Source organism: Lutjanus erythropterus, chromosome 1, assembly GCF_056507025.1.
Source record: "Lutjanus erythropterus isolate fLutEry1 chromosome 1, fLutEry1.hap2, whole genome shotgun sequence".
NCBI classification, from domain to species: domain Eukaryota; kingdom Metazoa; phylum Chordata; class Actinopteri; order Lutjaniformes; family Lutjanidae; genus Lutjanus; species Lutjanus erythropterus.
In genome coordinates this window covers 40,066,694-40,090,721 of record NC_139317.1, presented here as the reverse complement: position 1 = coordinate 40,090,721, position 24,028 = coordinate 40,066,694, and the positions used below count along the sequence as shown (strand labels likewise).

The 24,028-nt window shown below is 39.9% G+C and overlaps 1 protein-coding gene across 2 annotated transcripts in view; it reads right to left on the bottom strand.

The window, feature by feature from the left end:
- The window catches only part of ntrk3b (neurotrophic tyrosine kinase, receptor, type 3b), a 292,291-nt gene that overhangs the window by 57,413 nt on the left and 210,850 nt on the right, over window positions 1–24,028 (bottom strand). For both annotated transcript variants that reach the window (XM_084721783.1, XM_084721791.1), the window contains one exon: window positions 6,240–6,428. In XM_084721783.1, the coding sequence (XP_084577909.1) occupies window positions 6,240–6,428 (189 nt within the window). The remainder of the gene's footprint in view (window positions 1–6,239; window positions 6,429–24,028) is intronic.

Below are 24,028 nucleotides of genomic sequence, written 5' to 3'. Positions count from 1 at the left end.
GCAAAAACAGCAATAGAGGTTGCTTGTCTTCAGTTGACTTGATTGGTTAGTCTGTGTCATTGTGCATGTTTGGTGAATCCAAACTAACCCATACAAAAAAAAAAGAAGCTAGTTCAGAATCACGTTGACATTGTTGTTGCTCTTGCTAACAGGAACTAACTGGCTAACTGTGGTAGCAATTGTTGAGCAGGGGGCATGTGACTGGTGACAACGCTGTCCTGAAAATTTAGACTATGAAAAACTGTCATTATGAAATAAAATGTCTTTAATAAAACTCTGTTGAATTAAAGTAGAATAATGAAACATTTTCAGAAGAGTGATCTGACCTCTGTTTCCCCAAATGTTACCAGTTTAATAGAATATATTCCACTGTTTAATTAAACGGTTATTTACTTTGTGATGTCTTATTTATTCATTTAATATTGAACACTTAGCGGCTTCATATTACAACACTTATATATGGAGATAAAATTGTGATTGATGACAATGGCTTCTCCCTAAGCTCACCCTCAGTGTTATTACAGGATTAAAGTTTAAGCATTAAGTACACTCAAGCACTTTAAGTACTTTACACTTGCTGCTCAAGGGAGGTTCTTTATACAGTAAGTCTACCAGCACAACATAGTTATATTTGACATCTTAGAGGAGAGACATGCCATCCACTCTGAGCTGTTAGTCCCCACAGATATGGTATAAAATGTCTCTATAATAGCAGGAAAGTAGTTTATGGAAGTTTTCTTTGGTGAAATGTTGATATTTTTAATCTGCTGCTAAGAAAAAAACTATAGGCTGGGTCCACAGGGATGGGAATAAACTATTCCTTACAGTGCTGACCTGTCAACACTCATGAGAAGGTGTTACTTTTGCGGTTGTACATCCAACTTTAATGGGCTCTTTGGGCCAGTGTTAACAGAATTTGTCATATGTTCTTGTAGGCACTGCTCTTAAAATATGTCCCATATTTGTCCTAAAATGACACGTTACATGGTTATAGGCACTTGTTTTAATTTACTGTGGTTGGAGCCAAGAAATGTGTAAGTATTTTAAGTATTTTAATTAAATGTGGCTCGTATTTAGCATCTTTCCACCTCTCTATTTTGCAAAAGGTTTGCAAATCAATTAAACGTGTCTGCTTCTGCAAACATTTTTAATTTAATCTTTAATTTATTTCACTGTCATTGCTCTACTGTTTTGGTCTTTCACCATGGGGTTTTTAGTCTATCCGTATAGTTTTCATAGGATCGTACCTGGCACCAACCAGCATCTTTTTCAGAGCTCCTTCCACCAAGAAGTTCCTGTCTGGCTCGCGTCTGGGCCGAGCTGAGAGGAGCTCGACTTGGACGTCTTGAGGAACAAATTAAAGTGGGCTGCTTAAATTCACAACTGGCTAGCCTGTGGGGCTGTTCCTGTTTCAAACTCTGATTCAAGGAATCATAGCCTTGGAACATGATAACTGCCTTTCAATCAATCTGCTCTGCATTTCCATTCATTTGCTGAGCTTTCCAAGCTGCCAAATTACTCACTCCTTGTCTCTGCTGGAAACATTTTAATCTTCAAAAGCATCACCTTGAGCATAATTATGTCTCCGCTACACCAAAAAGTGGAGGGGACAGAGAGGGGGTTTGTCCGAGCCGTGCCCACGTGTGATATCCCTAATAACATGGATATAATGAAAGGCTACGTGTTACACTCCAACATCAAAAGCTATTGTCTAAATTTGGCCAGCGGGATGTGACAAATCCGTAATTAAAATAGCAAGCTGAGTGATAAAACAAAGCCACTTGCTGGGAGACAGCGGATCCGGCTAGATACAGATCTGTCATTAGGCTAAAGAATTGTCCTTTGCCTTTTCTGCCCTTATCTCCCTAATGCGGCTACATTTCCCCAGGATTGGCCTTTTTCAGCTCGCCGTGGAAAAGAAAAAAAAAAAAAAAAGCTGATCTCGCCGAACGTCCTAATCAGTCACGGCTCGTCTGTTTACCGCAACGAAAGTCGAGGCCACCGGTTCATCCGGAAGATGAACCAATTGCATGACGGCACTTTATGCTTTTAAATTGGCATCAGAGCGACGGAACTGTGCTAACACTTTTCCCACAATGCCCCCTCCAATCTCTCGAGCTGTTTACAACTGCATGTGCACAGGTTCAACCAGAGGGCAACTGCAATTGGATGATATTTATGTTATTTCTTCATGTTTTTTTTTTTTTTTTCTCCTGCAGTGAGGGAATGACAGCAGCACTACTTCTGTTTCCCTGACAGCCAAGATGCTGTGTGCTCAGTCATTCCCACTATTACTGATGTTACTAAATATATATATATATATATATATATATATATTTACCAGGATTGACTTGAAGATCAAACACTCATGAATAATACATCTGGTAAGGCACACTGGAATCACTGGTGTGAGCTCTGCAGTAGGCCATTTCCCATCACATGCAGCTGTTTTAACAGAAGCCAGCATAGCAGAGAGCAGCAACAGACTGTTCCTCCTCCTCCTCCTCCTCCTCCTCCCCTTCCTCCTCCTCCACTTTACTGTTATTGTTGGAGCTGATTTCAAAATGCACAGAGGCCGACAGCTGGGAACGCCATAAATTACCCAGAAGGCCGGTGGTAGAAGCAGACGGGGACTGACCGGCACATTAGTGAACTCCTGATGGACACAGGTAAGGAGACGTGTGTTTAAATTTATGTGCGCTGGTGTGACTCCTGCTGGGCTGATGTGCACTCTTAGAAATAAGGGTTCCAGGGGTTCTTCTTGAAGAGGTGAGGTTCTGAAAAGACTCACTTGCTTCTGAAGAGCCTTTTCTCATTTGTGAAGGGCTCTCTGCAAGACAGAACATTCCATGAAGAACCCGTTATGTCCAAAAAACATCTTTAGACAGAAAAAAAATTGAAAGATTGTTGAAATTCTTGATTCTTCTCGGTAGAACCCTGTGGATGGGTTCTAGATAAAAAGGGTTCCTGGTAGAACCTCCTGAGTGGGTCCTTGATAAAACCTTTGGAATATTAAAGGGTTCTCTGTAGGTTTGGAATATTAAAATGTACTCTGTAGAACCCCCTGGGTAAACTTTTGTATTAAAAGAATTCTTAACCCCATGGGTGGGTTCTAGATAAAACCTTTGGAAAATTAAAGGGTTCTCAGTAGAATCCTGTGGGTGGGTTCTAGATAAAAACTTTAGAACATAAAAGGGTTCTCAGGTACTCAGTAGAACAGGGTGGTTTCCTGTTAGCACCCAGGGGTGGAGGGTGGAAAGGTTCTTGATAGAACCACTGGGTTGAACCATTACATCACAGAAAAGTTCTCTTAAGAACCTCTCATGGGGGGATTTGTGGGAAACTTGTCACAAATGGTTCTACAATTAACCCTTTATGTTGGATTAAGAGCTCTCTGAAAAGATTCCAAGTAGAGTCTTTATAAAAGCTTTTACCAGGAGCCAAAAAGGGTTGTCCTATGGGGACAAGCTGAAGAACCCTTTATGGTTCTAGTTAGCACCTTTACTCCTCAGAGAACAGGGAGGTGTGTGTGTGTGTGTGTGTCTGTGTGTCAGACACTCGGCAGCAGCTATTCTCCAGGACAAGAAGCTTTCAAGTAAATGAATGAATACATTATGGATTGGTGGCCGAGCATCAATAATGCAGCCGTACGGCATCTGAGCAGAGTGAAGCTCTTTGGTTGACACGTAAAGCTGCACAACGATCTGGCTGAGAGAGGCCAGCAGGACAATGGGGACCCCGGGCGCACCCAAGGGACCCCTCACTGAAGCCACACATCAAACCATAGATGAAGTGGAGGAAAGTCCGCCTACATCCACATACATGCACAGAATGATTTCACTGTCATACACCTACACACATACTGTATATATACACATGGATACACAGCCATTTCCTCTCACTGCGTGCATATCCTGAGGGTAAAGAATACATTCATATTCAGCGAATGATCGGCAGAGGCAGAAGCCGTTTGGAGCCATTTTGTTTTTCCAGCCGTTGGCAGAAAGCAGTGGCCATTACGACCTTGTGATGAATTCAGGGTTCATTTCCTACAGTTTCCTTTTTTACGCACGCACATGGAATTAAATCTAAAAAAAGACACGGGATGCAGGATTCAGAAAGGGAGGTGGGAGGTTGGGGCACTCTGTGAAGTCAAAGCTGCCATCATGCACCATCCACCATCTGACTTTCAATTCCAGGTGCACCGTAATCGGGAGAAAGTTTCATTCGCACCCACTGTCATTTATTCATTAGCCCGCAATCAGATCTCCTGTGCAAGGCATGAGACGTTATAAATCAGTCACTGGCTGCCCATTAACAATTCATGTAATTCATAATACATAAGACCCGTCATTTATTTATTTATCACCTCTAAATGGGATTTCCTTCCCTCTCATTGGCTCCAGCTCAGAAGTCAACTTCTGTTAGCCTGACCAACGGCCATTTTGAGTGCGAGCCAAGATGTAAACAATGCAGATCGAAGCTTAAAGGCACAGGGATAGCCCTGATATCATGGGCTGACGCTCGCACAGTGGGAGGGAGAGGAGGAGTCTTTTTCCCCGACTGAATCCGGTTGGTTTGACTGGTATCGTCTGGAGGGGAAGCAGCAGGCAGGCGCCAGGCTGTGGCTGGCTGCTGGCACAGTTGTTTTCTGCTCATTCTCCTGAGCAGTTGATGTAATTGTGAGTAATTAGGCCTTAAAGTGGTCTTGTCTTTCCCCAACCTGGAACATGAGTCCCTTGGGAGAGTGAGTGAGGTATTGGGGGGGGGCGCTGTCTGAACACCAGTAGTTGATATACAGAACGCTGCTTTTATCTAAGCAGATCCTATATGAAGCGCCTGGAACTGAGCCACCAGATGCTAACACCATATGATCACACTGACTCTGTAGATGACACTAAATTATATTATTGCCCCGAGGCCCCCAGCAATTCTCATTGTAAAGCTAAACAGCAAATTACAATGGAGACGCAACAGTCAGAATGAGCCTCGTAAAGACCTTGTGTTTGATATCTTGGCTCTTTGACCGGCATTCTGTAGGGGCTTCTAAAGTGCCTTACAATTCAGCATATTTAAACTCTTAAACCAGGCTTACGCTGTACAATTTTAGAAAAGTTGCTGTTTAATTCCAACTCCTGCTGTATGAATAAATTATCTGTGATGTAAAGCCACAGCTCATGTTTTATGTGCTCACACTGCACAGTGCGATCGTCAAGCCACGACCCAAGTGCTCACACTGTACACCCCGTACACTATCTATCTATCTATCTATCTATCTATCCATCCATCCATCCATCCATCCATCCATCCATCCATCAAGACTTCCAGGGGATTTCTTTTTATTCCTAATTACTGCAAATATCATCGGTCATCTAAAAAACTCTCCAGAGGAGGCAGTATTATATAATCATTGAAGTTGCGCTGCTGCATCTTGTGCATAAATGTGCATATCTCTCGGGAGATGCAAACCTATTTCCCATCCACAACCAATCTCCTATTTCTCAGAACAGCACTCTGTTAATTTCTATGACCTGGCCCACCCAACCAGCGGATTAAGATGGTTCCTGCAGTTTTACCTGCAGTCTGCGCATCACTAATGAGTAAATTAAAATATAAAATGTTTGTCAGCCCTTGCAGACAGCTCTGTCAATAAATATTTATTTGAAAGCTCTGAGGCCAAGAGAAATTTGTTTGCTAGCAATAATGCTAACAAGACAGGCCTTGATCATCGGCGCCATCCTGTGTGTTGAAACTCCTAAAAAGAACTGGAGGTAAGCTAGCCATGCTTAAGTGTCCATGTTTTCCTTCCACATGATGTATCATGTTGCCATGGCACCTTCAGATGCCCTGTTGCAGAGAGAAAAGTGCAGAGAGAAAAAAGGCGCTGACACTGGGAAATTGACTCGTGGCTCTGCTTCAACTGTGGGAGAGCCTGTCAACGGCTGACCAAAATTTCTGACATGTCAGAAATTCTTCTGGATGCCTGATGGGCTTTTGGGAACAGCTGATCTTCCTCGCTCCCACCTGGCGAAGCTGAAATTAGGTCCAACTCTAAAATGAGTTGTGGTTCAAATATCAGGTCAGAAACGGGGTCATATCGTACAATCTGTGCCCAGTTTTGGCTTCATGCTTGAACAACAATGGTTCAAGGGTTTCCTAGTATCTCCAAACATGTATCAGTACTGCGTATCGGTCATAACAACCACGACAAACAAGCAATAAACTTTACAGAGACTTACGGGTGGCTGGCTTGTTGCAGTTGTGTCCATGTCTGAAGTACTGAGGATTCTCCACCACAGGAATACGAGTCATCCCTATGACAACCGCATCAGGACCCGCGTCCAATGTACAAGGGGTAATAATCCCATGGTTGACATGATGGAGAGGGCTGGCAGAGTCTTCCTCACCACTGATCACAGCGACTGGACCTGGAACGAGACAGAGGGACAAGGAGTTATTAAACAGTCCAAATAAGCTTATCTGATTTTTATGCAATACTGTTGTTCAGTGTCATTGTTACATTTGAAAACATACTGAAACTGCCTGAGGTATTGTACATATAAGTCATACAGTTCAACTCCAGCTCCACTTAAAATGTGTTTTTGTTATTGTTGCTTCACTGTGCAGAATGATGTATGTGCAGAGACACTAGAGGGATGTTTTCACATTCATCTGCTGAAGAATGAAAGTGTTTTATATGTCTTGTCTGGAGGGGATCTTTAACAAATAGTCCATGAGTCAGCTTAATCAAATGACATATGGGTGACTGTTGGGGAGATGGGTGGTTTGTTTTCAGCTTTCAGCCACAGGCCAGTGAAAATAAGTTACTGTAGTCACATTTACAGTACTGAACGTGAATACGAAAAGGTGTGTAGTTACCCACAATAACTTAAATGCAGTATCAAGATATGGAAATGAAGCTATTAAATATTTTCAGGGTTGGATTAATGGTGGTTGTGGAGGAAACCAAAGGAAAATAATGAAAATTGAACAAAAACAATTTAATTCTTTTCAAAATAACCTTCAAATACTGTATGTCTCATCAAATGATGAAAAGGTGACACAGAAAGTAGCTGTTTCCAGAGCCAGATCCTTAGTTTTCAAATAACAAAATTCAATGTCACATTTGTCAAATGCATTCAAAATATGAATTTGTTCATTTTAAAGCTTAATGGAAAATTAACCTCTAGCTATTTTGATAATCAATTGATTGTTTCAATCATTTTTAAAGCAAAATACCTAATTTTCTCTGGTTCCAGCCCCTCAAACATCATTACTTGATGCTTTTTCTTGTAATGTAAGATAGCAGATATTATCTTTAGGTTTTGGACTTTAAATCCAATAAAACAAACAATTTGAATGTGTCACCTCATGTTCTGGGAAACTGAAAAGGCCCCTTTTCAGTACTTTCTGCCACAGAAAAAAACAACAACTGAATGATGAATCAGAAAATGGTATTCTTCATTGAATCCATGATGAATATAATCATTAGTTGCAGCTCCAGTATATTCATTAATTCATGTAAACATAATCAATTGTTTCGTGTTTTAGTCTACAGCAGGGGCTCTCAAATGTATTACTCAAAGCTCTGTATCAGATTTTTATGAAAGTCACAGGTCCAGACCGATTAGTGATAAGAAAATAACATTTAATTAACTCGTTTAATTTTTAAGCAACATACATTCAAGTTCAAGACAATCAATATAGTCTAAACACATTAGAGCCCAGTGGTAGAAAAGGTGTTTCAGGAGGTGATAGAAAATTCTCCAATGTAAAGTTAATATGTGAGCTCAATAGTAGGGAAAAAGCCACTTTACTGTACTGTTACACTACATATTAAGTGTCACTAATAAGGAGTTTATTTTAAAATAGAAATTACTGTTTGTTTTCATGAAACGAGGTGTGGGTTGTGTGTGGACTGATGTCTCGTTTGGTCTGCATCCGGACCTCAGGCCACACTTTGAGAAGCCCTGGGCTACAAAATTATTTTGTCCAATAATAAAATTATCATAAAACTATGTTTTAAGCATTATCTAGAAGTTTGTTGGTTGCATTTATGGCAGGTGTCTCAAACTCAAATTGGTGCAATTTTTCAGAAAATACATATATATATATATATATATATACATGTATATATATGTTTTTTGTACATTATTTAGCCGTGCACAGGGATGGAAGTAACTAATTACAAATACTCAAATTGCTGTAATTCAGTATTTTTTGTGGATACTTGTACTTTTACGACTGTAATTCTGTATTTTTATTTGCTCTTAAGTATGCGTTAAACTATATGCTACTTACTTTTAAAATTATAATTGAGTACTGAGTACAATTTCAACTTATATCCAAACCTTTCATTTGCATTTTAGTAGCCAACAAAGTTATCTTTTTACAAATAGGCCAGTGAAAACAATGACATATGGATGAAACAACAAACACCGCAGCAGCTTAGGTTTGGAGTAAGACTGTTAATTATTAATCATTAATTGATTAATTCACATTATGAATTTAACCAATTAAAAATGTACTCATGGACTGGATAATCAATAGTCTAGATATGGCAGTAATTGCACAATTGTTTTGTCTGGTGGAACCATTTGGAAACTTTAACTTAAAATGAGAAAAAAATTGACTAATTACTCATTAGCGTTTTCAACTACTGGCACCGTAGTTTGGAGAGGTGACTGTAACCACAGAGCAGAAGATTTGGAGAAACAGAAACCTCCTTGACTGAATGGCTGCTGTTGATAATGTTTCAAACATCAGTGGTTAAAAAGTAACTAATACTCTGAGTACTTTTTGAGAAGAATACTCTGTACTGGTACTTCAGTATCTTACTAACACCAGTGCTTTTACTTGTAATTGAGCAATATTTTGACCACTGGCAGTGCATTGGACAAACTCAGCAAACACTTTGTCACCTAACTAATCATAAAAGTCACTTAATAACTTGTTAATCAGCTCTGATACTGTGTTTGCTGATAGAGAAATATTGTTATTGTTATTGTTATTGTTTCCTAGAAATAAAATATCATCAAATTGCAACATGCAATCCCTCAGAAATACATACATATAATACATTCTTCAAAGAGAACTGTGATTTTATTTCAATTATTTTCACCTGAAGAGCAGTTGTAATTGGTATGAATACAACTAAATAAAACAAAATAATCGGAGGGAGAGGGGCCTGCATTTTGAGACCCTTGATTTATGGTGTCATCAAATTCCTGTCAACCAAGCATAATTTTTTTTCTCTTCTAAAAATTCAAAAAAGTTTGACATGACATGATTTACTGTCAGCTGATGTGATCCAGTTTGCTGTTCTGTCACTGCTGTGTGTCAAAAGCAACACGACAACCGTAATCTTCAGAGGGGAGGGAGGAGAGAGGGAGGGGAGGGGAACAGCAAGTGGATATACAGTCAACAGCCAACAGTCGCTGAATCAGTGGAGCTGTGACAGTGAATCTGTTTACCCACAAAGTCGAGTCTCTCGCTCACCTTGACAACACAGTAAATAGTAATCAAGCCCCAGTCATATCAAATTATAGACCCTGAGCCGCGGGGGGGCGGGCTGTGATGAAGTGACACCTGTGAGCAGCAATTTATTTACAACATTTGCTCTTATGCTGGGTTTTCAAACCTGAGCACCCCATTTTATTGGTGAGACGTGTGGAGCGGAGCAGAGCACAGGCCTTCACTGGGCGACTACCTACCCAACCACCAGAGACAAGTGTCAAGCTACAGCTCTAAATCTCTGACGATGCCTCTGACCCTCCGCCACACCACACAGGCCGAGAGATATATCACCCATTCTTGAGAACTGGACAAATCACGTAACACCCCCAAAAATAAAATAATTAAATAATTAATACCAACACAATTACAATTTTTGGGTGGCAATTTATTCTTCAAGGATTTATATATGATATATATGTAATTTATGAAATGTTTGTTTTGCTCTGAGCCAGAAAACACCCTTGTCCCATACAAGAATTCACAACTTAAAACAGCTGAAAAACCTAATACCTACTGATAACACAGGTATGACATGTGCTAATATAATCATGTTTTTCTTATTTTAGGAAAATCTTTGTCCAGTAAAGTTGTGTCCCAGAAGAACATGATTTAATCAGGCATAAAAAAAGAGTTACCTATATCCTAAGGACCCCTGTCACTATGATTATGTTGTGAAATGAAAAAAATTTAACATTTTGTCAGCTCTGTGAGACTTATTATTATTTTTTTTTATTAAATGTCAACTCTGTCAGATTTTCTGTCTGACGGAGTTGACGGGGAGAGAATTCCCAACACGGGAGCTCAGCATTGTACTGTTGCAGACAGAGTCGGCAGAAAAACTTATTTTAGCCACATAAATAAAATCCGACCTCAAAAATCAATATCTGTTCAAGTCTACACTAAATCTAGATTTTTTCCACTTTGCTTTGCTGCCAGATGCCATTTATTTTAGCACTATATTGTCTCAACTGTAGTTCTTCCATATGTTCTCATGCCTGCTTCTGCAGCGCCCCGTATCACTCCGCAGATCAGCTGTTTGACTCAGTTACAGCGATTTATTCAAGGGACGACCGATACAGATATACAAATTAGTGATTACGACAGCAACAATGACGATGGGCAGACAGATACAGGGGAAACTTCTGTGGAAACTAGAGGACTTCTTCAATTTTCCAAGATAAACTGGACAGAGCAGAGTCGGAGAGAGAAGAGGGGCCAATGATGATTTGTCTTCAAGGTAAGACTTCAGTCTGACCTCAACCTTTGGAGCTTAACTGCTGATTTGTGAAGTGTGGCCACAAAACGTTGTCCTGCCGACCCCATCTGCAACAGTACAATGCTGAGCTCCAGTGCCAGGACTCCCCTCCTACTAACTGGGGCCGCTCTGACCGCCATATAATGCACTGACTATGCATCATACAACGGCACTTCAAAAAAAACTGAACTATCCCTTTAATAGCCAAGAGTTTGATCTTTTAAGACATTTTCCCCAAAAAAAACAGAATCAAGTCCCTCAAAAAAAATGAAGCCCCTCAAAATACAGTTTCGTCTCACTTCTTAAGAATGAGTTAGATATATATGCACTATACTGCTCCAAATATCACTACACATAATCATTACATAGAAAGTCACGATGAGTCATGGGTTAAAGTCTTTAAAAAATGAGAAAAGATACCTCAAAAGGATCCTAGTATTATGTTCTGCTTTTTAATACAATATGAAATGGAATGAAAACCCATCTGATCAGACTGCAGAGCCAGATCGATGAGGCCTCGGGGAATATGCCTGGCCTCGCTCCAAACCGCAGCACTCAAAAGTACACAAAAACCTCCTACTTGATTCTCTGGGAGATGAAGGTTTTCTGAGGAGTGAAGGGGAAATTGGACTTCTTGACTTCAGAACATCCTAAAAATTGCATTTATGTTACCTGAGTGATGAAAAGGCCCACCGGCCTGTGAGAGGGTTTTTATCATCTGAGACGTTGCCTGTGCACAGAATGGAATTCAGCACCGGACATTTTCCCCCCGAAACGTCTATCTGAGAGTAAAGTTCCTCTCTATTAAACCAACTTTGATTTATTCAGGAGAACTGGAAAATGAAATGAGCTAACTTTCGGCTATTTTTCAATTCTTTTCATGTCTCATTCCTTTCACAACTTTTTTTTTGTAGTAATATGGTTCATACAGAAGGTGATTCAGCCATGCACTATGTCTAATTCAGACCTTGACTAAAGACTTTGGATGGTTTTTTGCTTCTAATTTTTCTGTTCCTCAAGTTACTTCAGTCTTGTGACATGAGAGGTGTGACAAGATGTGACATCTAACTTCAGATAAACTTATTATATATGGATTCTAACACTCACTAAGGCACATTTGTCTGTATCAATTTACACCCTGAAATATGTCTGGCATTGCTATCAGTTTCATGATGTAAAGCAGGTAACAGCAATATTAAAGAAATAGTTTGTTTTTTGGAATTAATTGCTTTCTTGCCGATATTAAGATGGAAAAAGACTGATACCACTCTTAAGTATCAACTTTTCATTCTACAATTATTAATAAATAAAAATCTTGGTAAACAGCATTATCATGATAATCATCAAACTTTATATTGCAAAATTAATTAGATTTAGAAACCTGAAAAAAGGAATGGTTAAAAGTTTAACTGGAAATTACTTTAAATGCAGCACAGTGTCCATGTCTCTTTATGCTATGCAAACATTCACATTTTGGACCATGTTCTGATCTTTTGGGTTTTAATAATTGTGAAAGAATCTTAAAATCCACCAATCATTCACTTGCACTCACTTTATTCAGAGTGCTGCAGTGCTGCAGTGTGAGTCAGATCATAGATTTTGTGAAGTGTCACCTGCAGGATGTTAAAATTGTTTTAAAAATGTAGAGGGTTTCTGATGTCGCACTGGAAATAATAGTGACAGACCACGACACAATAGGTGATAACAAGTCTTGTATAAACCATCGTCACAGTCCGCTTCTTGGCACACGACCTCCACACAACCAGTAACATACTCTATACTACAGACAGAGCTGAAGCTGACTTGTGAGGAAGAACGTTATGTGAGCATTCTTGATGGAGTGAGTCTCATTTTTGTCTGACTTAGTGCCGATAAAGTAGCCAGACTTCGGCAAGTCATGGCTAGAGAAGCTTGACAGAGTGGGATCCTGGTCTATGGTTGTTCTGCCACTGATTGAATGGTAGAAGACTTCAGACATAATCCTCTGAAGTCACACACACATCCCAGCACATCCTACAGATGCTCGATTGGATTGAGATCTGGGGAATTTGGAGGCCAAGTCAACACCTTAAACTTGTTGTTGTGCTCCTCAAACCATTGCTGAACCATTTTGCTTTGTGGCACGGTGCATTATCCTGCTGAAAGAGGCCACAGCCATCAGGGAAAACCATTTCCATGAAAAGGTGTACATGGTCTGTAACAATGCTTAGGTAGGTGGTACATGTCAAAGTAACATCCACATGGATGGCAGGACCCAAGGTTTCCCAGCAGAACATTGCCTAAAACATGACACTGCCTCCACTGGCTTGCTTTCCTCCCATAGTGCATCCTGGTGCCATGTGTTCCCCAGGTAAGTGACGCACATGCACCCGGCCAGCCACATGATGTAAAAGAAAACGTCATTCTTCAGACCAGGCCACCTTCTTCCCTTGCGCTATGGTCCAGTTATGATGCTCACGTGCCCATTGTTGGCGCTTTCGGCGGTGCACAGGGGTCAGCATGGGCACCCTGACTGGTCTGTGGCTTTGCAGCCCTGTATGCAACAAACTGTGATGCACTGTGTATTCTGACACCTTTCTATCAGAACCAGCATTAACTTCTTCAGCAATTTGAGCAACAGTAGCTCATCTGTTGGATCTGACCACACAGACTAGCCTTTACTCCCAGCATGCATCAATGAGCCTTAGCCTATGACCGTGTTGCCGGTTCACCACTGTTCCTTTCTTGGACCACTTTTGATAGATACTGACCACTGCTGACTGGGAACACCACACAAGAGCTGCAGTTTTGGAGATGCTCTGACCCAGTCATCTAGCCATCAAGATTCGGCTCTCATCAAAATCCTTACACTTGCCCATTTTTCCTGCTTCTAACACATCAACGTTGAGGGCAAAATGTTGACTTGCTCCCTAATATATCTCACCCTCTAACAGGTGCCATGATGAAGAGATAATCAGTGTTATTCACTTCACATGTCATTGGTCATAATGTTACGTCTGGTCGGTGTAAAGCCAAGTTCTTACTGCAACTGCTGGGCCCTGCATGTTCTCCACTCTCTCTCCCCTAATTTTGTCTGTCTTTAGCTGTCCCTATCGAATGATTGCAAAAGCCCAAAAAATAATCTTTCCATGCCTTTGTTCCAACAGCCCATTATTCTGAAATCCCAGTAGTCAGAAAAATGTCCCATTGGACCAAAAGCTCTTTCATCCATCAGCCCATTTTCCCAATAGCAAACCCCCATTGCACTGAAAACACACACCCTCCCTGCAGTTGGTAACTTTAACCCCCTAACCCTGTAACCCTACCCTAACCCTTACTCAGGAGTTCCCAAACTTTTCATGTCAATGACACACAATTGATGCACATTTTTGTTTAGGTTTGAAGTCTTCATAGTCATTAATGATGAATCTAGGATCACTACAAATAACAATCAGTTTAAACAACCAACACTTTCTTCCCTAATTATTCCAACCTACAAAAATGGGGTAAAGGTTAAAATATTTTATTCCTCTTTTTGCTGGGGATCCCTTATGATCCACTGAAGGACCTCAGTTGGTCACCAGACCACAGTTTGAAAACCCCAGCCTCGACTTGCAGGACAGGGGTGTGCCACATCTAGATTTTATGTCAACATTTGTCTGTGACAGTAAAATCACTTAAATTGCTTTTAGGGAAAGGCCAGAAAGATAGGCCTGTTAAGGGCAAACCCCCCGCTGATTCAGCATCATGGACAGGCCTGACAGTCACTGAGCTAACAACTGCAGGGAGAGTGCCAATTGGTGTTTGTTTTCAGGATATTGGGCTGTCTGATGAATGGGCTTTTGGTCCAATGGGACATTTTCCCACTATTGGGATTTTGGAATAATGGACCATTGGAACAATGGGCAGTTCCAACAAAACCCATCCTACCAGCATCTTTAAATCTCACTAATGAGCCAAAGTATGAAAAGGTGCATAAGGATTTTTTTTTACTTTTATAGAGACCAAGACAAGCTGTTTGTTTCTCTCTTAATGCTAAGCTATGCTAACCAGCTGCTGGTAGTAGCTTCATATTTATTGTACAGACATCAAAGTAGTATTAGTCTCTTCATTGTATTCTGAGCAACAGAGTGAATAAGCGCCTCAAGCAAAATGTCAGACCTTTGAGGATGTACAGAAGACTAGTCAAACAGTCTAAATAACTCAATTCAGTCAGTTTTATCATAAAAATTAGACTTCCTCTGAGCCTCATGTGGTACAAAGCTGCATTTCACACACAAGTTGGCAAGAATGCAATTGATCATCAAAGGACCAGCGGCAGAAATCATTCATTTAACATGTTCAGAGTAACAGACACCAGTTTGTCCAGGGATTCCTTCTGGAGAAGTCTTAGATCACTGTGGCGTGCCGTCGTTTGAAGATTAGTCAAATCTCATTGCTCACATCCTTCTGTGCTTTGCCAGCTAATATGTTTCTCCAGCAAACATCCTTTCACTTTTCTGGAGGAAATATGTCACTGCAGCTGAAATCCCCCCCATTATTTTCAGGAGGCATGTCACTCCAGTCGACATCACTCAGTGTCCCTTCACCTGACGCCGTGCCGTCCTGGTGCGGAAAATGTTTTATGTCTGTGTGAGGTGCAGTTCGCAGGTGCATTAGCTAATTCAGCCAGATCAATTGATCAAGTGTGACATTTGCATCATCTGTTTCTTTGAGTTTAGAAGTCAATCTAATTTACTCTACAGGAGCAGAGACAGCACCGCCTTCCCCTCCTGGGTTTGAAAATACACTTCTTCATTAAAGTATTGTACAAGTACCAGCCAGCAGGTCCATCTGTGGACCAGGCCTCGGTGATGAATTAAAAGCGCACACACACCTTTGAACCACCTTTGCCACCTTTCTGACACATGCCGACTTTTATCTCCAGGCTTTGCCACCTTTTAAGCATAATCACACTGAATCAAAACCAAACCCTTTTTAACAAAGCTTTGAAAAACTTGCAAATGTGACAGAACAGCTTTTCATTTCTCCCAAAAAACACCCACGCACACTCTAACTAATGACTACACAATTTATTTCATTTAAATTACTTGCTATTTTGCTGCTATTAGATGGGAAGAACCTCATGGCCTCATGGAACATCACAAACTCACAGTCACACTTATCACAGATTATCTACAAGGGAGAGTGTTTGGTAATTGCATTTATGCTAACCTGCACCAACTACTGAAAGGAAAAGTAATAGCAACTCTAATTTATCAAGATGCTGTTTGCCTAAAGGCAGTGTTAGGAGTACGGGTGTATTGTTCTGTTACTTTTGGCAATAACTTACTTTTCCCCCTTTTACTTTCTGAAAATAGTGGACAACTCATGAGACGTAGCAGACGAACACAGCCTATACCCTGATCTTTGATCTAACATCACCCAGACTTGTGGTGGCGTAAGACAGTTCAGACAACATGGGACTATAACTACTTTAGCAACATGTGGTTAAACAAGTGTATCCAACACTGCTTGCAGTCATCCTCTACCAAATCCTACTGTCTAACCCAAGGAAATACAAGTGTAGCTTACAGGTGGAGCACTAATTGTTGTTGCTCTCTGGTCGGGAGTATTAATAACTCCTATCAGTGATAAAGGGTGCAACGATAGATAGAAAACTGACATTTGTCACAAAAAATAATACAGCTATGTGTGCATTTAGGGCTGCAACTTACAGTTATTTGCATTGTTGCATTTAATATGGTTATTTTCCCGATTCATCGATAATTTGTTTGGTCTGTAAAATGTAAGAAAATGATTTAAAAAAAAAAAACCAAGATGACATCCTCAAATGTCTTGTTTTGTCCAGAGCCAAAAGATATTCAGATTACTGTCATGCAGGTGTAAAAAAAACAGAAAATATTCACATTTAAGAAGCTAGAATCAGAGAATTTTGACATTTTTTCCCCTTAAAAAATAAAACACTGGTTAATAGAATGGAATGGACTTTTATATATATGGACATGTATACAGCACTTTTCTAGTCCATCAACTACTCACAGCACTTTTACAATTACTAGTCAAATTGACCCATTCACTCACACACAGAGCAGACACTGGGGGCTATTTCAGGTTCAGTATCCTGCCCAAGAACGGCTCCACCTACTGAGCCACAGCCACCCCTTAACAATTCATAAAGAATAGTTCGATCAATCACTCAGACTTAACTTATATAGCATTTTTCATATAATTAAAATTTAATACAAACTGCCTCAAACAATAAAACAAGAACAAGAACTGAGTCGACATTTAAAAAGTAATGCAAAAGGTACTTTCCCAAGAAACAAATTACTTATTTATGCAGTAATTGGTAAAGTAATTGAATTATTTCTTAGAGAAGTAACTTGTAATTGTAACTAATCAGTAAATTTCAGTGACTTGCACAACACTTCCCTATAGATGTTGCCACCTAGAGGCAAAGAAAGCTGCTGTGAATTTAATGATTGCATTGGGAAGGGAATAAATGCCACTGCTGCAGTTTGTTAGATTTTTCCTCTTTTATTGTGAATGAGTGTGTGTGTGTGTGTGTGTGTGTGTGTGTGTATCCTGTGTCATGTGTCACACTAACCCTCCAGAAGTACAATTAATCTTGTGGCTGAAAATGTCAAATGCCAAAGATTTTATGGGATTGTATACATCATTTTTTCTTGTATCTATGAGGCAGATGTAGCATTCAGCTTTTTCAGCTCTTGACCTGTGTTTTTTTTTCTTCAGTTAGACAATAAAATCTTGTCAGGACCTCCTCATACCTTGAATACACACAACGACAAAGGGCGTAATTTCCACTGGGGATGGGGGGGGGGGGGGGGGGGATTACCATGTCCTATTTCTGTCCCCCTCACTTTTATTGTTTGGGTAATTTTTCTTACTCTTACGCATAATCCAGATGACAGGAGAAGACCTGAGTTGATAAAGATATTAATGTGCTTGTTTGAGTCACCTTCGGTTATTAGTGAGCTCAGCAGTGAGTGGAACAGAGAATGCTTTGTGGACTTTGTTCTTCCCTGGGTTTCGCCTCTCATGCTACATGCAGCAGCTGCCCTATCTGTCTTATTGCTGAAGGTTGTTGCGGTTGTTTGTGGCCCGAACAGAATTCCTGCAGACACTACTGTGAGCTGATGAAAGACATCGCCAAACACTCAATACTCTTCAGAGTATTCAACAGAAAATAGAAGTGGTTGACCAGTATAGGTTTTTCAAGAGCTGATGACCGTGTCAATACTGATATTAAGAGAGGCTAAGGACAAGATATATAATGCTGATCTCAAAACAAAGAAAAGTCATATATGATTCAATACTCAATGTACATTACAATCTAATACATGGTTATTTGAGCCTCTAGTGTGCTGTTTTACTTGGATTATTTACTAATTCATGAAATAGAAAAATACATTACGTTATGCTGTAGATTTCAGAACATGACTGGTATTAATTATGTTAGAAGTGACATCATTCAGCAGCATTATTCCACGCATTGTTGCATAATATTTATTCTATGCTTGCCAGTAATGGTTTTAGATTAGATTTGCTGTCATTTAGGATGGAGAAATGTGTGAAAATTTGGATTGGGGAGCACTAACATGGTTCTACAGCAGCCACACTGACAAGGCTGCCTGCAGATGTGTCCCCAGATGTTTTGAGTTCATCGACCTCAGAGGCACTTAGAGTCTGAGATATCTCCAGATATCCAGCCGATCCATAAATTGGTCACATGATTAATCTGTTTATCACTAGAAAATACGCATTTTCGCATTTTAGGTTTGAATGTAAAATCTAAAACCTTAAATATGTTGCAAGCAGCAGCTATACAAGTGTAAAACAGTCTGAAGGTGGAAAAAGAGACTAAATCAAAGAAGCCATTACTTTCCTTGCCTGTAGAAGCCCACATTAGCATGCCAACATCTGCTTGTTAAAAGCCAAGTTTGGTGATATTTTATATTAGTTTCTTCCTTTGTACCTCAGAACTCTGTTGTGTTGTGTCTCTGTTGACGTGTTCCTTCATTACCATGGACACACACACTGGAGTTTATTTCTGTAGTTTATTTTGAGTTAATCCCACGCACACCTTCCTTTTGCTGTAAATGCTCAGTTGCTCACTAAATGTCTAGAAATCTGCAGAAGAAAATAGTCCCCAAATCCACAGTTACTCATTCTTACGAAACGTTCTGGAATCATAAATATGCCATTTCTAACATGAAAATTCCAACATGAAAAATCTAAGGGAGGAAAGTATTGAAAAATGCTGAAATCAGTGATGCCATGATTTCACATTGCCACCCATATCAAAAAACAATTATTGATGTCTTCTTGTTCGATGTCAACACTGAGGGTTGAGTGCTGTCCACAATCAACAAGAAACTGTGTTTTACATGAGACATGGAGTTGGATACAATATACACACACAGGGTGGACAGATGCCACAGGTAGGAGTCAAACTCACGACCGCTGCAGAGGACGTAAATCCTTGGTCCACGGGGCACATGTTCTACCACCAGAGCACAACCAAAGGCAGGAAAATCTTAACCCTTAGATGTGTGAATGGGTCAACATGGCCTATGGGTTTATTTGCTTGCAATGTCTTTGTAAAGAGAAAAAGGTTTTATTTATACATTTCTAACATTCATGTTTATCAGTGCAACATTTATCTTGATTAGTGCCATTTTGGCAATCAGAAATATTTTACAAGTAATACAAAAGTGCTATTTTAAGTGATATTTTTAATAATTTTGCTTTGAATTTATGCTAATCAGTGCCAACAATTACATGTATATTTATGTATGTAGTCATACTAATATAGTGATGTTGATTTAAATTATTATTTTAGGAAGCAAAAGCGTGGGAGTGGGGTATAGTTCAGAAACACCTATGAGACTTTTATGAGTAATAAACATTTGACAGAATTTCTGTTGTAATTTGTTCGAGACTCACACCTTTTTCCCACAAAATGCCTGTACTGAAAAAATACATTTTTAGGGGATCATATTCAGAACTTTCTCTTTTTAGATGAGATGTCTGGACTACCGGGTCGAGTACCAGGGAACTTGGAGAGTACTGATACAGACTAACACGTTGTTGCCTTTTTAAGAGATATAAATGTGGAACCTTGCCAGCTTTATCCTTTAAACCGCTGTTTTTATTTCACAAGCGGGACTGCTTGTGTTGTTTTTCTGGAACTGGTCCACATCTGGTTTTTCGTGTTTTGTATCAGTGACACTGTGTGTCCTTGTTTACACACTCTTCTCCTCATTGGTGACGTTAGATGTTATTAATACGTCCATTCATTTTCCGTCCTCACTCTTTTCTGCTAGAGCTAATTTTTCACAACATCCTGTGGGTTTTTCTGGTCTCACCTGCACAATTTATTTCTTCCAGCTCTCATTTCTCTTTCCACTGTGTTTCTATTATAATAATTATATGTGCAAATACACCACACCGGTCTAAAAAGCAACAGGGGTGTTTGTCAGCATATAGAGCTACCTGATTTTTTGTTTTTCAGCTTCCAAAGTGAGCCCTGAAGGTGATTCTCAGGACATTAAAAAATAAATAAATAAATAAAAGAAGCCAGCGGGTGACTCTGTAGGGTTTTCCCTGTGGTGGGGAATAAATTGTGCAGAATGTGATTGCTTCCGTTCCACCTCCTTGTGGTAATTATCGCGCAGATTCCTTTCAAAGGTTGTTAATTAGGACTGGAATTAACTTGAGGACATGTAAAATGAACAAGAGAACACAGGAAGGATAACTCACTGAGGCAAGGCCCCACTTCTGGTTCACGATGGATTTGAAGCAAATTAAATCCATACGTGGGAAGGGTCGAAAACAGCGGAATAAAGGCAGACATCTTGCTTGTGATGAAAGACAATGGGTGTGCGCGACATAAATATTAACCAACTGTCAAAGTGCTTAAAGCTTGTTTGATAAATCTATCAAGGACAGAGTTTTGCTCCTCAGTGTGACTGTCGAGCAGGTTAATTCACTGATTTATTGCTGTAATTGAAACCAGCAAATGTCTTATGTAACATCTTAACAGCAGCCTTACAAACAAGAACCTTTAATTTAAATCCCAAGAACTTTTCATGCTAAAATAAACCACCTCACACAAGAATTGAAAGCCACTGTGACTTCACGACTGCTAGCTTAAGCAGTGAACCCACACAGCGAGTGTAGCGTCAGTGCTATAAAAAGGCCGGCTAATTGCTAAATGCCACTATCGTTTGAAGAGGCCTCGAGGTTATGTGCAAAGCTCAGATGACAACTCCCCTCGCCGCGCTGAGGAAGACGTGCAAATAGCTCTTCTGACAAATGGCCTCAACCTGCTCACTCAACCTCCCACTCTCAAACGAGCACGGCGAACATGTGACAGCCGTGAAGGCCGGCGGCAAACCAACGCTAACCCCATTTCTCACGGTATCCAGACAGCAGCCTCTGTGCAGTGATACACCTCTGGACTGTGTACAGGGCCAGATTGGGAATCATTTTCAGCCTGGCAGCTTCATGCATCAGACCAGCCCACTTTAAGTCACAAAATATTATACTGAAGATACAGTCAATTATAGCGTTACTAGAACATATAATTCAGCGCACTATTCTTTGACTGCTTTGTTTTTGTAGTCAAATCAAATTTAATAGTGCAACATTTGCACTTAGACACAGTACTTTGAATTACTTATTAAGCAACTCAAAATAACAAAAGACATGTATATTCAGTGAAAAATGAATCATTCAGGTTCAATCTTGAGTACTGCACAGTTAGCAAATGCAACTTTTTCTGAAACCAGAGAATATGTAAGGGATAATGTACTGTGAGCAGGTCATTATTGTGAAATAAATCCAGACAGGATGATGGATATACCTACACATGTATGTGACACAAAATCTTTTTAAATTGTGGTGAGTAAAGTGGTTTAAAAACGATTTTTTTTACCCTCCAGAGTCTATGATCCAAACTGTGTCCATAGCAATGCGGTCTGCTACACAGAAATAACAGACCTTAGAATGCTGTAACTGACCAATCAGAATCAAGTATTTAACAAAGCTGTGTAATAAAAATCAGTAACCTAGAATATTGCTACAGTTCACAAGGAATCCTCACTTAAATGAGAATTTTCCTACTCAACACAGCATTATCTCAAAAACTGACAGAAACTGACAATGGTAGTTTTCATTTGAAAAAACTTCCTCTTTAATCTGATACCAAATATGCAGAATTATAAGTTTGAACATATTTCCGAATCTTAGTCTGCCTAAAAGAAAAGAAAGTAATTTTAGGGTAATTTTGTAATGAATATGTGATCCATTACATTTTTCTGTTTTTCCTTCCTGAGCCAACATTCAGAACAGATCTTTCACTGGATAAACAGGCCTTTCAAAATAAAAGAGAAATGTCCAACACTTTATCCCACAAACTACGTTATAAGAACAAACAACAGTAACATGGCAGTAAGTAGTGTTTTTGGCAACTTCTGAATTTATATGTGGAAAAGTTGCAACCTGGTCGGTTGTCCATACCAACTTTTTGTTGCACTTCAACTTAAACACCAGCATCTGCTTCAGACAGTGGGAGCTGGGGAAGTTCTGGATCTCAACGTTATGATGAATATATTCAGTTCTGCCTATTGACAACTAAACATATCTAAAGCTCAGGACTTTTTTCCATGTTTTAATACACTGTGGTTGATTTTAAAATGACAGGCATTACTGGATGCTTTAGTGAAATATAGACCAAGCGCTCTGGGGCGTTACAGGGTCTAGCGGGTTAATAACACTGCACGGCAGCATTATATAGCCTTTGAATTTCTCCACAGCCTATAGATAGAGCTAAGTATTAACTACAATACTGTAATATGTGGGGAACTTTACAGGCGTATCTGCATGCATGTGCTGTGCTGCAGCTTGATGGACTCTGAGTGAAAAGCAGCACATGCACGCACCAAACGTTTCACAAACAGCGCTTATATATGTTCACACATAACAAACACATGATGTAGGAGGTGGTGCAGTAAATATGTGCCCGCTTCCAGCCAACAGCACAATAACTATATTCACCTGCATTAGTAGGATTTACAGCACATACACTCAATTAAAGCCAACGGCAACGGCTAACCCAGCATATGAGAGACACCTTTAATATTAACACAAACACCTTTTGAAAAACAGATGACAGCAGCTCTGGCAACACACATAGCAAACACATGAAGACTTTATAAGCCTAAAGTAATCAGAAAATAGTGTGAAATCAGTCATGATATCATCAAAAAAACAATTTATTGATCAGTTCAGCCATGAGAGAAGTTGCCTTACGGCATTTTTGTCATATTAGTCCTCCATTTTAAATAAAATGATACTGTATCTACTGCTGCTTTGAATGGATCAAACAGTCATAATGTTCCTATATGAAACATTATATCTGTGATAACAGCAAAGATCTTAAACATTTCTCTTGGTCCTTCATCCATTTTCTTTGTGTTTTTTCCACTCTTTCTTTATTCTTTTTTAGTTTTAGTGGACTCAACCACTTCAAGGGGCAGGGGGAGGTACCTGCCCTTGCACCTGCCTTATAGTATAGGTACCTTATTGACAATAGGGACTGTGTGAACCTGAATCAGATGGGCTGTTTGTGACATCCTGTTTTTCAGGCACACAGGTTTCCAGGCTCAAACATGCTTGCCATCTTTTTATTAAATCATTATGTCACAGGCCCAACAACCAGCCCAACACAAAGCAAATCTTCCTGGTTCTCCCGATCAGCCACTCCTGACCTGACTGTGTTCTGTTTCCACCCCACTTGATGGTGACTGACTGTAGTGAATATTGAGCACTAGGACAGCTAATGTTTATGCTCCTCTGTAATGTAGGCTATCGACAATTTACAGTCGCCCAACGTGCTCTCTCTTTTTATTGTGGTGTAAACAATGGCAAGCACTGAGGGGAAGGACGGTTGAGTCGGGACACGAATAAACATGCATTTGGAACCTGCTGTAAAGCTATCAGTCACTGCATCTGAAGCCACTTGTATGTCCTCTGAAATCAACCGTCTACACAACAGCGAACATTATCTGCAATGACACAGGACTGAACCAATTACAGCTTGTGTTGCTGTGTATCTGTGGTCCTGATGCTTAGAATGATAATAAAACAAAACACTGAGATTGTTATTCTGACTCTGTTCCCACAGTGCCCTATCAGCTTTTATATCTTTGACAACACATTACGCTGTAAGCTCCCTGAAGACAGACGAAG